Raw genomic sequence first — 16,118 nt, 5'->3', positions numbered from 1 at the left:
TGTAGGGGAAGACTTTCACCTGCAGATGGGTCTGAAGATACTGGTTGGGCACGTTGGAGCAGTGGTGTAGTCTCTCTGCAGCTACAGCTTCTTTAGTTGTGATCAATTTCAGCAATCACTACAGGTGTCTTGGTGGTCTAGGCTGCAGGAGTTTGTGTCAGTGATGGTGGCAGCATAGATTATTAGGGTCCTCAGTGGCCAAAGCTTCAGGGATCCTCCCGTTCTTGTCTTTCCCACAATGGAGAGTCTTAGATGAGGGTATCTCTCTTGATGTCTGGTCTGACATAGCCCACAGGCAGATGCAGCAGCACGGGGATCTGGGGCACAGGTCCGGAATTCCTAGGCCTGGGGTCTTACAACATTACTGAAACACTATGACTTGAGGTGTTGGTTCACTTTCCAAGGCAAAAGTGGATACAGTTCTCCCACAAAGCTGAGGTCTGTTTCTCTGAAGCACTTTCTTTCTTTTTTTTTTTTTTAATTATACTCTAGGGGATTCTCTTATACGTGACTTGATGCTTTTTTGTCTGTTATTGGTGTATCGGAATGCTTGTGATGTTTGCACATTGATTTTGTATCTTGAGACTTTGCTGAAGTTGCTTATCAGCTTAAGGAGGTTTTGGGCTGAGACGATGGGGTTTTCTAAATATACAATGATGTCATCTGCAAACAGGGACAATTTGACTTCCTCTTTTCCTAATCAAATACCCTTAATTTCTTTCTCCTGCCTGATTGCCCTGGCCAGAACTTCCAACATGTACATGTGCACAACGTGCAGGTTAGTTACATATGTGTACATGTGCCATGTTGGTGTGCGGCACCCATTAACTCATCATTTACATTAGGTATATCCCCAAATGCTATCCCTCCCCCCATTCCCCCACCCCACGGCAGGCCCCGGTGTGTGATGTTCCCCACCCTGTGTCCAAGTGTTCTCATTGTTCATTTACCACCTATGAGTGAGAACATGCGGTGTTTGTTCTTCTGTTCTTGTGACAGTTTGCTCAGAATGATGCTTTCCAGCTTCATCCATGTCCCTACAAAGGACATGAACTCATCCTTTTTTATGACTGCATAGTATTTCATGGTGTATATGTGCCACATTTTCTTAATCCAGTCTATCATTGATGGACATTTGGGTTGGTTCCAAGTCTTTGCTGTTGTGAATAATGCCACAGTAAACATACATGTGCATGTGTCTTAATAGCAGCATGATTTGTAATCCTTTGGGTATATACCCAGTAATGGGATAGCTAGGTCAAATGGTATTTCTAGTTCTAGATCCTTGAGGAGTCACCACACTGACTTCCACAATGGTTGAACTAGTTTACAGTCCCACCAACAGTGTAAAAGTTTTCCTATTTCTCCACATCCTCTCCAGCACCTGTTGTTTCCTAACTTTTTAATGATGGCCATTCTAACTGGTGTGAGATGGTATCTCATTGTGGTTTTGATTTGCATTTCTCTGATGGCCAGTCATGATGAGCATTTTTTCATGTGTCTTTTGGCTGCATAAATGCCTTCTTTTGAGAAGTGTCTGTTCATATCCTTCGCCCACTTTTTGATGGGGTTGTTTGTTTTTTTCTTGTAATTTTGTTTAAGTTCTTTGTAGTTCTGGATATTAGCCCTTTGTCAGATGGGTAGATTGTAAAAATTTTCTCCCATTCTGCAGGTTGCCTGTTCACTCCGATGGTAGTTTGTTTTGCTGTGCAGAAGCTCTTTAGTTTAATTAAATCCCATTTGTCAATTTTGGCTTCCGTTGCCATTGCTTTTGGTGTTTTAGACATGAAGTCCTTGCCCATGCCTATGTCCTGAATGGTATTGCCTAGGTTTTCTTCTAGGGTTTTTATGGTTTTAGGTCTAACATGTAAGTCTTTAATCCATCTTGAATTAATTTTTGTATAAGGTATAAGGATGGGATCCAGTTTCAGCTTTCTACATGTGGCTAGCCAGTTTTCCCAGCACCATTTATTAAATAGGGAATCCTTTCCCCATTTCTTGTTTTTGTCAGGTTTGTCAAAGATCAGATAGTTGTAGATGTGTGGTGTTATCTCTGAGGGCTCTGTTCTGTTCCATTGATCTATATCTCTGTTTTGGTACCAGTACCATGCTGTTTTGGTTCCTGTAGCCTTGTAGTATAGTTTGAAGTCAGGTAGCATGATGCCTCCAGCTTTGTTCTTTTGGCTTAGGATTGACTTGGCAATGTGGGCTCTTTTTTGGTTCCATATGAACTTTAAAGTAGTCTTTTCCAATTCTGTGAAGAAAGTCATTGGTAGCTTGATGGGGATGACATTGAATCTATAAATTACCTTGGGTAGTATGGCCATTTTCACAATATTGATTCTTCCTATCCATGAGCATGGAATGTTCTTCCATTTGTTCATGTCCTCTTTTATTTAGTTGAGCAGTGGTTTGTAGTTCTCCTTGAAGAGGTCCTTCACATCCCTTGTAAGTTGGATTCCTAGGTATTTTATTCTCTTTGAAGCAATTGTGAATGGGAGTTCACTCATGATTTGGTTCTCTGTTTGTCTGTTATTGGTGTATCGGAATGCTTGTGATGTTTTCACATTGATTTTGTATCTTGAGACTTTGCTGAAGTTGCTTATCAGCTTAAGGATATTTTGGGCTGTGACGATGGGGTTTTCTAAATATACAATGATGTCATCTGCAAACAGAGACAATTTGACTTCCTCTTTTCCTAATCAAATACCCTTAATTTCTTTCTCCTGCCTGGTTGCCCTGGCCAGAACTTCCAACACTACGTTGAATAAGAGTGGTGAGAGAGGGTATCCCTGTCTTGTGCCAGTTTTCAAAGGGAATGCTTCCAGTTTTTGCCCATTCAGTATGATGTTGGCCTTGGGTTTGTCATAAATAGCTCATATTATTTTGAGATATGTCCCATCAATACCTAGTTTATTGAGTTTTTAGCATGAAGGGCTGTTGAATTTTGTTGAAGTCCTTTTCTGCATCTATTGAGATAGTCATGTGGTTTTTGTCTTTGGTTCTGTTTATATGCTGGATTATGTTTATTGATTTGTGTATGTTGAACCAGCCTTGCATCCCAGGGATGAAACCAACTTGATCGTGGCGGATAAGCTTTTTGATGTGCTGCTGTTGTCGGTTTGCTGGTATTTTATTGAGGATTTTTACATCGATGTTCATCAAGGATATTGGTCTAAAATTCTCTTTTTTTCTTGTGTTCTCTGCCAGGCTTTGGTATCAGGATGATGCTGGCCTCAAAAAATGAGTTAGGGAGGATTCCCTCTTTTTCTGTTGTTTGGAATAGTTTCAGAAGGAATGATATCAACTCCTCTTTGTACCTCTGGTAGAATTCGGCTGTGAATCCGTCTGGTCCTGGACTTTTTTTGGTTGGTAGGCTATTAATTATTGCCTCAATTTCAGAGCTTGTTATTGGTCTTTTCAGGGATTCAACTTCTTCCTGGTTTAGTCTTGGGAGGGTGTATGTGTCAAGGAATTTATCCATTTCTTCTAGATTTTCTAGTTCATTTGCGCAGGGGTATTTATAGTATTCTCTGATGGTAGTTTGTATTTCTGTGGGATCGGTGGTAATATCCCCTTTATCATTTTTTTATTTCGTCGATTTGATTCTTCTCTCTTTTGTTCTTTATTAGTCTTGCTAGCGGTCTACCAATTTTGTTGATCTTTTCAAAAAAAAACAGCTTCTGGATTCATTGATTTTTTTGAAGGGTTTTTTGTGTCTCTATCTCCTTCAGTTCTGCTCTGATCTTAGTTATTTCTTCCCTTCTGCTAGCTTTTGAATGTGTTTGCTCTTGCCTCTGAAGCACTTTCTAACAGCTTGCACCCAGAGGGCAGGAATATAGTTGTGACTCTGACCCTGGAGGGCAGGGTGCAGAACTGGCATGGCTCCAGGGAAGAAGAGGAGCCTCAAAGGTTCAGGCCCCAGGGAATAGGGCACAGCTACAATTCGGGACCTAGAATCAACAGGGCACAGTGGCAGCTTGAGCCCTGGGAGATGAGATGTCACACACTAATTACTCTTGATGCTGGGATGGTGACACTCAGCAATAGCCCAGGTTTTGTGCAGCCAGGTGCAGCACTGTCAAGAACCCAGAAATGGCAAGGCACAGATACGGCCCAGGGGACAGGGAGCAGTACAGCCTCAGTCTGCTGCTTGGAGAGGTGAGGCTCCTCAGCAGCTCAGATTCTGAGTTCCTAGTCCCGTTGTAGGGAGGAAAGACCCTTTGGCCATTTGACCTGTAGGGCAGAGGCACAGCTCATCCAAGGCTTTGATTCCCTGGAAGTAAGATGCCGTATCAGCTTGGCCCTGAAATATACAGCTACATGGGTTGGAGGAGGTGCTAGTTCCCCGAGAGGCAGGGTACAGTGTCGGCTATGGCACCGGGTAGGACATCTGCTCTGGTGTGCTGGAGGGTTGGGGCATCCAGGAGGATGGGATGTTGCATTGGTGTGGTGTCTGGGGGTAGTTTGATGCTGTGGGTCCCCAGTGAGAGCATCACTTCAGCTCAGGCCTTGAAGGGCAGGGTACACCAATGTCTGGGATGCAGGGGATGGAGCAGCTTCAGGGTAACTTGGAGCATAGCAGTAGCTAAATTCAGGGATTGGGGCCTACCAGGTAGCTGTGCTGCAGTGATGTCAAAGCCTCCAGGATGGAGGGGTGCAATGACTACCCATCCCTGGAACAGGATGCACTGGAGCAGTGGCTCTGGTTGCAACACAGTAGCAGCTCAGGCAGGGGACTGGGGTAAGGCACAGTGTCGGTTTCTTCTCTGGGAATAGCACAGAGTGTGTACTCTCGGGAGCTCCCTCAGCTGGGCTCAGAGCCTGTGAGTACTGCAGGAATCTCTGGTAGCAAAGACTGCAGGTATCCATAGTAGTGATGGGAGCTGGTAGTGTCCTTCTGCTTACCTTTTTCCTGCAGAGAGAAATACCTCCTGGGTCCAAGCTGATCCCCAAATAGGGGCTGAGATCATCCTTGGCAGAGGCAAAGTTTCCTTTCCTTCTCTATGTGGCCATCCTGGGTTTCTGTGCTCCACAGGATTTCTCCTACTCCTTTGCAGTTCTCCAGGGCTCTCCTTTATTTATTTTGGTGGAAATGTAGTTTTTTCATTTGTTTGGCTTGGTTTTTTTACGGGGGAGGAGTGCTAGGAACTTCTAGTCAGCCATCTTACTGATACCACTTAGCAATGATCCCATGTTCTATGTAGAATTATGCTGTTTAGTCTCTAAATATTTGGAGATTTTCCAAAGATCTTTCTGTTACTAATTTCTAATTTAATTTAATTTTGGTCAGAGAACACACTTTGTATGGCTTGAATCTTTGTGAAACGTATCTAATGTTTTAAAAAATGACTATGTATATTTGTATCATTTAAGAAAATAATAGTATGTACTGTATATACTATTTTGTATATACAGAATGTTTTCTTACCTTTTTTTATTTACAGACCATACTTTTGTATGTACAGACCGTTTTCATAAAGCACCATATTGTGGACATTTTCTTATGTAAAATATTTTCTAAAGCATGACTTTAAAAAAATAACTTTTTTGCAGAACTAATATATTTTTGTGGCTCAGAAATCAAAACAATATAAAAGATATACATTGAGAAGTTATATATTCACCCCTATTCTCATTCATGTTAATTCTCACAGTATTAGTTTCAGGGGAATCTGTTTTGCATTTTTCTATACAAACACAAGCAAATATACATGTATACTCTTATTTTTGTACCTTTACACAAAAAGTGAACAACGTGACACTTAGTCATTGAATATGGATATGTATAATTATTTAATACATATTGATGAATTTTTCCAATTTTAAGAAAAGCTGAATATCTTCTCTGTGCTGAGCACTGTGCTGGCCAATGCTGTAGATTTAGTTTTGATAACAGCCATATTGGATCATAGAAACATCAGCCCACTTTATAAATGATTGGCTTTATATAAGCTACATAAGCTGATGTTTTATATATGTATTATTTCTTTTGATGTCTTCAAAGAACCTTATTTTATTCATCTTTGTATTCTTGGTGCTGAGCATATAGTAGGTCCTTAATAAATATAGCTGTGTGAATAAATTAATTTTTTAGTTCAGTTAGTTCATGTTGTAAATAGTGAGGACTTTGGTGCTAAATATTTTCACCCTTCATGTCCACTATATCTAACTACAGAATGTTACATGGTAAATAGGGGAAAGTTTAGCAGATGAGCACGTAGTTGCAGTGAGGAGGTTAGTCATGCTTCTTTCGAAATCTTGCGTTGTGATGTGGTAGAAAAATCAAATTCAGGGGAGTGTTATGGGCCTAGATGTAGATTCTGAGCTATTTTGTGGGGTGATGAAATGAAATGGTAATGAAGCGTCAAGTGAAAGTACTCTAACATAGGCTTTACCAGTGAGGATGTAGTAAGTACTGGGTTCCTTTCTCCCTTATTCTTCAGATTTGTCTCTAGGCCCAGCAGGTAATTTGAGTGTAAACTCAGGAGCCTATTCATATCCACCAAGTCCACACTATACAGCCTGGTGTCCAGGGTACACAGCAGAGATAGGAGTTTGCAGGTGAAGATGAGACTTGAATAATTCTCCCGTACCTGGTTCTCATTGGCTGAGGGACCAGGCACGGTGCTTTACCTATAATCCTCACAAACCATACTCAATAAGTATTCTATCTTTATTTTGAAAATAAGGAAACTACAAATCTGCATGTTCTGCACATGTATCTCAGAACTTAAAGTATAATAAAAAAAATTAAAAAAGAAAATAAGGAAACAGAACTGAAAGAGTCAAAATGCTTGTCTAAGGACATGGATAAAAGACAGGATGAAAAATCGCAATAGGTCTGTGTGGCTTCAAAGGCTTTTTTTTTTCCTCCATTATATTATGCTGCTTTTTGGGATACTAAGAAAACATCAACAGTTTTGAAGGATTTATTATAATAGAATCTGACCTACGCTTAATTTCCTAGAATTTTAATTTTAACTTTTATATATATGAAAATTTGAGTTCATAAAGGGAGAAAATTATAATTTAGGTAACTATGATAAAATTACTTTAAAGCCTTTGAATATGGCCAGGCAAAAAATAGTACATATTTTTTGAAAACAAATACTGGTTAGGAATTGAATCAGCGATTTAGGCCAATATGAACTAAATGTTTTTATCTTTACATAGAAAAGGAATCTTAGAATATAGGATCAAGCTCTTTGGGATTATTTTGACATCAGTTTATTATTATGTGGACTCCTGGAAGGTAGCATCTTGTGTCTGAAAACATTGAAGTTGGGGATTTCTCTCGTGTACTGTGCTATGTTTATATTAGGTTATGCATGGCAGTTTGGCACTTTGTTTTGCCGATGTTCGTAATGTACAGTCTTAAATCTTGTTTCTATTTCTGGCATGCTTTTAAGTATGACTCATGTTTTCTTGAGGCCATTCTAAAAATACAGCTAGTTTCAGGCATTAATGTAAAATATAGCACAGATACCACATAGCACTGCATGATGCTTTCTTTCAGTAGTTTAATGCAATTTCCTGACAAATTAAATATAGAAATGCTTTTTGGTAAGATACACTATATTAAAACATGAATAAGTGAAAGTTGGATTTTCTTTGAGAAGTAGATCCTCTGATAACATAATATTCATTACAAAATAACTTTGAAATTTTAATAAAAGGAATAAAACATATCATTGATACCACCAAAAAGAAGTAGAACTAATGGCTGGAACAGCAAGTCCACCAAATTTGATGTAGCCCTGAGAGGTCCACACTTGTAGGGAAAGTCTTGCACCTGAAGCTGGACACCTGTTGAAAAGCTTTTGGAGGGGCTGTAGAACATAATGACTGAAGTACAAGTTTTGGACTTAAACAACTTAGGTATAAATCTTGGTTTATGGACTTACCAGCTACAGACAAATGATACTACATTTCTAATTTTGATTTTCTTATTGTAAAATGGGAGTAATGAGTATTTAACAAACACAGCATTTACTATGATTAGACACTGTTCTAAGTGCTTAATATAATCCTCATAACTTTATAAGTAAGTACAATTATATCTATTATACAGATGAGGAAACTGAGCAGAGAGATTAAATAACTTGATTAAGGTTACATAGCTAGTAAATAGTACAGTTGGAATTTGAACCCAGCCAATCTGTCTTGAATCTGTGTCCTTACACAATAGGTCTGCTGCTTTCTAGAATTGTTATGAGATCCTATATGAAAAATCATTTGTATGTTTACCTGGTACCTGATAGGAATGCAATAAATTGTGACCATTATTAGTATTGTTATTGGGGGAGAATAAAAGCAGGGAAAATATATGTTCTTTGTGAAGGAATGCCATAGACTACAAGGCCAGCCATGGGATTCAGAAGTAGCTTATATGTATTAAGAAACTTATGTAAAATTGGAATGTGATGATGAGAGCCTTAGATATCCTGACAACTCCTACAGGCTTACTCTAAAGGTAGAACTTATTCTCTACTGATTTCCTCCCTAAAAGTTTTATCTTTCAGAAGGTAAAGGAAATAGAGAGAAACTCTTTCTCTGGGCTTAATTGTGACAAACTCATTAGTGGTGTGCAGGCAACAGAGGCCTTGAGAAAAAATAATGACTACACCATATTTCTCAACTATGGTGTCATTGACATACTGGGCAGGATGAGACCATCTTGGTCATTGCATTTACCATCACAAAATATCAGTGGTGTACCAAATTATTTCTCATTTCCCAAAGCTTTACAACAACCCAAAGTACTCCCAGACATTTTCCAAATGCCTCCTGGCAGGCCTAGAATGGTAGCAGTATGGTCACCAGTTGAGAACCACTGTTGAGTGGTAAGAATAAAGGAAGGACTGAGACTAGTCAGATGTGCCTTAAGGCAGTGTTTCTCAGTACATGTGCATCATGCTAAAGTGGAAGACACTCCCATGAGCATAAACAGGATTATGCGTAATTCCCAGGGCTCTAGCTTTAAATAACTCCATGCTTTTCTCTTCTACTTAAGAAAGTACACTGGTGTACAAATGGCTCTATTATGGCTATAACCTCAATTCTGCTCCAGTTTGCTTCAAAAAATGAAAAGATAAGTTATTCCTAAACATCAGCACTTTATTATACAGACAATTGATGAAGGGCAGGCCTCACATTTGATTAGGAACTGCTACCTTAGATTTTAAAAAATCTTGAAAATGAATATGGTTCCAAGGTCAAAACATTCAAAACGAACTTGAAAGTATAGAACTAAATTGAGACTCCGTAATTATAAATAGTTACCAATAGTTATAAATAATAAAAGGTGGGAGGAAGTTAAGGAAACCAACTTGGCTTTAACTTCTAGAACCGTACACATTTTGGATTTTAAATTATCAAGTCCAGATAATGGAAGGTCAGGCACATTGCCAAAGTTGAATACAAAGTAACACAAAACTGTGAGAGTACTATAGAGGATGCCTATGGCCAAATTAAGCTGAGATTTATGAAAATGTAAAGAACAAACCCAAAGTGTTTAAGTTTTTAATTATATGTTTGATATCAGAGTAGGAAGAGGTAATAGATTTGCAGCATAGGGAACATTTTGTAGTTTTACTAATGAAGAAGTTAAGGCGTCTTAATTCTTATTTTGTTTCATCCTTAAACAGCAAGGAGGCTGACTTGTCTTGAAGCAAGAAAGAATAGACTATATATTATAAAGATTGATTTAGGCTTCAAGTAGAAAAGAAAATAGGTAAAAGGGCATGTGATAGTTATAAATATGATTAACTCTAGACTCAGGCCAGTTGCATGCTAGCATCATGAAACTACCTAATAGATTGCTAAAAAGTATAGGTCTTAGAGCAGTATTTTTCAATCTATTTTTCTTTATTACTCTCCTGTGGATATTTTCTCCCTGTAATTATTCCTTCCTAACCCCAAGAAATTTGAATACCATAGATATGTTATATATCTGCTTATGTACTGTGTCCTTTTAGAGATGGAGTCTCACTTTGTCGCCCAGGCTGGAGTGCAGTGGCATGATCTTAGCTCACTGCAACCTCCACCTCCCAGGTTCAAGTGATTCTTCAGCCTCAGCCTCCTGAGTAGCTGGGACTACAGGCTTCGCCATGTTGGCCAGGCTGGTCTTGAACTCCTGACCTCAGGTGATCCACCTGCCTCGGCCTCCCAAAGTGCTGGGATTACAGGCGTGAGCCACCATGCCTGGCCGAGGACCACAAACTATTGTAACATCTAAACATTTTTTTCAAGTCCCCCTTCCAGGAACCAACTTTTATCCCGCTAGGGATGCATGTCTTAGGGATTTTATCCCTCTAGGGATGCATGTCTTAGAGGATTTGTGAAAACAAGAGAGAAACCAAACAGTTCTACTTGAGTAATGAGTCTCAGACATATGGGCATTTGTTTTGGGGAGATTATAATATGCTTTAGTATGACTCCAGTGACATGATAAACCAAATAATTTACCCAAAACCTTGTCCTTGATCTTCCTACCAGAATAATGAAAATCAGAAAATTATCTTTTCCAATGATTAAATGTTTGCTTTCTTTGGGGCAGGGGAGTACAGGAGAGACTACCCTAACAATATTGTGCTGTCAGAGGAGGAGAAGCACTAGAAGCACTAGATATTTAGTCCTAGGCTTTCTTAGTTGGATCTTTGAACTAATCCGTGACCTCAGTGGGGTGATTAAATAAAGCTTAGCACATATGGAATATTTACTACATACAAAAGACGTTATGTAATACAGATGTCTGTGTCTGTCTGTATAAAATGCAACATAATAAAACAAACACTGTAACCCACATCTAATTTAAGAACTAGAATATTACCAATATCCTTGAAGCTATACATAAGAATCTCTTTGATTCCATGGCCACTCCTTACCCCCAGGTATCCAGTTATCATCAACTTACCATTCCCTTGCTGTTTTGCTTTTTCAAGTATGTTTTATCACATATGTATCTATTTCTAAAGAATTCATTTGCTAGTTTACTGAGATTTATTGAAATGGTATTATACATGATTTATTCTTATTTTTTTCACTAAATATTATACCTTTAAGGGTTAAGCATATCATTGGAAGTGTGGATCTTTTATTCCGTTTTTGTTGCTGTATAATATTTCATTCTGTGTATTTATTCATTGTCCTGTCTCCAGTTTTATTTTGGACAATTCTGCTCTGAGTATTATGCGTGTCTCCTGATGTACAAGGTTATAAGTTTTTCTTTTATACCCAGGAATGGACTCACTGGGTGATTTACATATGAGCAAAAAAAACTAATTGTATTAATTTAAACATTTTAGAAAATGCTGAGTTAGAAGATGAGCACATTGATGGAGTGATTTAATAGTAGACCTGGAAGGGCATTGCATGGGGTGGTCTTTTTTTTTTTTTTTTTTTTTGTTATACTTTAGGTTTTAGGGTACATGTGCACAATGTGCAGGTTTGTTACATATGTATCCATGTGCCATGTTGATTTCCTGCACCCATTAACTCGTCATTTAGCATTAGGTATATCTCCTAATGCTGTCCCTCCCCCCTCCCCCAACCCCACAACAGTCCCAGGAGTGTGATGTTCCCCTTCCTGTGTCCATGAGTTCTCATTGTTCAATTCCCACCTATGAGTGGTCTTCTATTCACAAAAGAATTTGGTATAGAAGAATAGACTTAAATAGTTAATTCTAAAGAAGTAGTTTTAAGTCTACATCAAGTTTTCTAACCATAATCTTAGAACCCATTACCAACTTAAGTTGTCGTATGCTTTTCTCAGATTTTTTAAGACTATGATAATCATTAACTATCTGGGATGATTTGATCATATCTCTCTTTTAGAAAAAAAAGATTGGACTATAAAATTGTGATTAATCAAATCAGTTCCTCAAATCATCCTTGAAATCACTTTTATTTCTTTAGGAACAGTTATAGATTATTATTCAAATGTTACGGAAAGATTTCAAGTAAGGAATATGTAATTCTTTATGATATTATAAACTTAATCTTGTTTTAGCATCGACAATAATGGTTTTATTGTAAAAACTATGTGAAAATTCACCACGTGTCTATGTCCAGATAAACATATGCATATGCTTATATATATTTATATACATATGTTTATAAATACATACACAGATAAACACATATTTTATATACATTATATATATATATAAATATGTCCACATTACTTGGAGATTTATATTATAAGTATTACTTAAATTTGCACTTCATTTTCTCTTTTTTTCTTTATAGTTTCAGACTCTCTGGCTCAATCTGTAGTTCAGCATCTAAGATGGATAATGCAGAAGGATCTTTTGGGGCAAGATGTTTTTCTAATAGGACCTCCTGGGCCTCTTCGACGCTCTATTGCTATGCAGTACTTGGTGAGCAGTTAATTCTTGTCAATTTCTAATGGTCTTAACTTTGTAAGCGATGAAATAAAATAAGATTAAGAGTTTATAAAAAAAATCAGAATTAGTCATTATTTGAAACATGCTGACATCAAAGGGCGATTTGTTTATAAAGTGTTTGGCATAAGTTATTTGGGAGTCAGATGTATAGCTTTAGCAAATTTTCATAGCTTTAGCAAATTTTTACTGTAACTAGAAAGTCCCCCACTTCCAGTAGAAAAGAGATATAAATTCAGGCAATGAGTGGCAGATAGAATCAGCAAGTCTGAAATTACAAAGCAAAACTTGGTATTATACTGCTCAGTGAACATTCCCTTATCTCAGGCTCACATTTTAAAAAGTCAAACAATTCCCTTGACTTTTGGAAGTTATGCAGTCCTTAAAGGAAGCCTAAGGTCTGTAGAGTATCTCTTCTGTGTTATATATCTCCTGGTTTTTTCTTTAAATAGATGAGAAAACAAGTTCACAGAGGTTAAATAACTCACTCAAGCTTTATCCAGCTGGTAAATAATAGAGCTAGAGTTGAAATCCCATGTTTCCCCTTTCTGACATGTTGTCCACTTAAACATTTGCAGTTTTTTGAAAACTGTTGTTAAGTGAACTGAAGCTCAAATCTCAACCCAAATAAGAAAACTTACAAGTCTTGGCCAGGCACAGTGGCTCACACCTGTAATCCCAGCACTTTGGGAGGCCGAGGTGGGTGGATCACCTGAGGTCAGGAGTTCGAGACCAGCCTGGCCAACATGGTGAAACCTCGGCTCTATTAAAAATACAAAAATTAGCAGGGTATGGTGCTAGGCACCTGTAATCCCAGCTACTTGGGAGGCTGAGGCAGGAGAATTGCTTGAAGTTGGGAGGTGGAAGTTGCAGTGAGCCAAGATCGTGCCACTGCATTCCAGCCTGGGCGACAAAGTGAGACTCCGTCTCAAAAAAAAAAAGAAAATGTACAAATGTTTTCCACTATTTTGTCAGTATTAGTAGGCATTACCCTAACGATTAATGAAAGAATACCACCAGATGAAGCTGTGTTCTGAAGACATTTTTTAGGATGAAGAGAAAAACCTTATTTAAAGATTCCTTGTATTATTTGCTATGAAATGATTGATTTCAATGCTATTGAAATCTACCTTGTACACTCTTTTATTTCAATGGTGAATCTTCTTTGGTACTTCAAAAATCATGTGAGGCAGAAATAATAAATACATGAATAAATCAGAGCCTAACTCGCATTAGCTCATTTATCTTTTATTTATCCCTAGAACTAGTTTGTGAGGTAAAACATGCCACTGTAGAGCCATCCTCACGTTATTAATATGTAAGGTAAAAGTGTTTTATCTAAGAATGCGGAGTCAGCTACTGAGAATTACAGATCTAGAGCCTTTTCTTTTTTTTTTTTTTTTGAGATGGAGTCCCGCTTTGTCGCCCAGGCTGGAGTGCAGTGGCTTGATCTTGGCTCACTGCAATCTTTGCCTCCTGGGTTCAAGTGATTCTCCTGCCTCAGCTTCTCAAGTAGCTGGGACTACTCATGCGTGCCACCACACCCGGCTAATTTTTCATGTTGTTTGTAGAAATGGGTTTCACCATATTGGGCAGGCTGGTCTCCAACTCCTGACCTTGTGATCGGTCTGCCTCAGCCTCCCAGAGTGCTGGGATTACAGCCACCGTGCCCGGCCAAGCCTTTTTAATTTTAAGATGTGCACTTGCTACCTTGCTTATTTCAAAGACCACAATATCTCACTGAGATTTTGTTTTTGGCAAGGCTTTGAAGCTTATTGAGAACGTGAAATGAGAGGGGTTAAGAGATTATGAGAAGCCTTGTTGGTTCAAAAATGCAACGTAGGTTTGTAAGCATGAAACCTGTATCTTTAAAAAAGAAACCAACAACACACTCAACTTTAAATTGTGGAATGGAGCTGAGGCAACCATAGGCTGTGGATACACATAAGAAAACTTAATACTAGCTTAAGCCTCCTTGCACACTTTGCAGTGAGTACTATTGCCCCTAAGAATAACAGCCTATGTATAGTGATAGCCAGAGTGGATGAGATCTTTAAAGGCAGAAAATTTGGGGCAAGCATGGTAAACCATGAGAAAATAAATAGGAATAATTTCATAGTTGTGTTTATTTTATACTTAACTCATATAAAAGGACTTTTGTAGTTTGTTCAAAAAAATCATACCACTGCTGCCTCCTCCATCTGCTGCTCCTGGGGCTGTTTGTGAAGGTACTCATGCCTCTTTCATGAATCAGCACCTGAGGAGACTTTGGTGCTTGTCATGGCCAATGAAGAGCAAAGGAAGCTGAGGATAATGATTATGTAGCAGTTCAGGGTGTAACTCTGTGCAATTTAACAATAAGAGGCATATATAACTTTGTCAACCAATGGAAGCCTATTGTAAATGACAGGGTTTTTCATTGAGGGAGATCACATCCAGCCAGTGAATGAAGCAGACATGAAGATACTAATGATGTGTTCCAGAAGCAAGAAGTAAATACCTACCAACAAGAGAAATTGCTACTTTACTCCAAAATTGTGCTCTCTCAGCCAATTCATTTGTTTTTAGGGAAACATCCTTTGGTATCACCACATCTTTGCCACTAGTCTGTATTTTCTCTATTTAAAAACTTTTCCTCCTTTTAGGCTGGGTGCGGTGGCTCATGCCTGTGATCCCAACACTTTGGGAGGCTGAGGTGGGCAGATCACTTGAGGTCAGGAGTTCGAGATCAGTCTGGCCGACATGGTGAAATCCCGTCTGTACTAAAAAATACAAAAATTAGCCAGGCCTGGTGTCACATGCCTGTAGTCCCAGCCACTCTGGAGGCTGAGGCACAAGAATTGCTTGAACCTGGAAAGCAGAGGTTGCAGTGAGCTGAGATCGCACCACTGTACAACAGCCTGGGTGACAGAGTGAGACTATCTCAAAAAAAAAAAACAAAAAACTTTTTTTTCCTCCTTTACATACATAAAGTTATGTAACATGGGGACAAGCACATTAAAGAAGATCTAAATTACAACAATAATGTGTTTTTATCAGTAGCATATGGAGATAGGATGGAGAAAAAAATCCCCCTGTATGGCAGTATCCCTTTTTGCCATTAATGGCATGTTCATTCCCATTTTCCGTTATACTTCAGTAACTCAGTTTGTTCCTCATGTTTAGTAAAAACTTATTGTGTGCCTTATTTGATTGGAGAATGTCACTGTTTGTACTTCAACATTGTAAAACCAAAGATAATGTTAAAAACTTTTTGTACACGATTATGGGGCAAAAGACTTTTAAGGATGGATAAATTATCTTTTTTTTTTTTTTTTTTTTTTTTTTTTGAGACGGAGTCTTTCTCTGTCCACCAGGCTGGAGTGCAGTGGCGTGATCTCGGCTCACTGCAAGCTCCGCCTCCCGGGTTCACGCCATTCTCCTGCCTCAGCCTCCCAAGTAGCTGGGACTACAGGCGCCCGCCAACACGCCCGGCTAATTTTTTTTTTTGTATTTTTAGTAGAGACGGGGTTTCACCGTGTTAGCCAGGATGGTCTCGATCTCCTGACCTTGTGATCCGCCCACCTCGGCCTCCCAAAGTGCTGGGATTACAGGCTTGAGCCACCGCGCCCGGCTGGATAAATTATCTTGAAACAGATGAATTCTGCATAGTTTCCCCCTCAAATCTCATGTTTTTTTGATTATTTTTTTCCTCCTCCTTCTGCTCCTTCT

At 38.7% G+C, this 16,118-nt stretch overlaps 1 protein-coding gene across 3 annotated transcripts in view; it reads left to right on the top strand.

The window, feature by feature from the left end:
* VWA8 (von Willebrand factor A domain containing 8) overlaps positions 1 to 16,118 on the top strand; it is a 458,897-nt gene that overhangs the window by 54,268 nt on the left and 388,511 nt on the right. For all 3 annotated transcript variants that reach the window (XM_055244723.2, XM_055244727.2, XM_055244724.2), the window contains one exon: positions 12,253 to 12,383. In XM_055244723.2, the coding sequence (XP_055100698.2) occupies positions 12,253 to 12,383 (131 nt within the window). The remainder of the gene's footprint in view (positions 1 to 12,252; positions 12,384 to 16,118) is intronic.

This window comes from Symphalangus syndactylus, chromosome 15, assembly GCF_028878055.3.
Source record: "Symphalangus syndactylus isolate Jambi chromosome 15, NHGRI_mSymSyn1-v2.1_pri, whole genome shotgun sequence".
Lineage (NCBI taxonomy): Eukaryota > Metazoa > Chordata > Mammalia > Primates > Hylobatidae > Symphalangus > Symphalangus syndactylus.
Note: the sequence above shows the minus strand (reverse complement) of the source record. Positions and strands in the feature narration are given on the sequence as shown.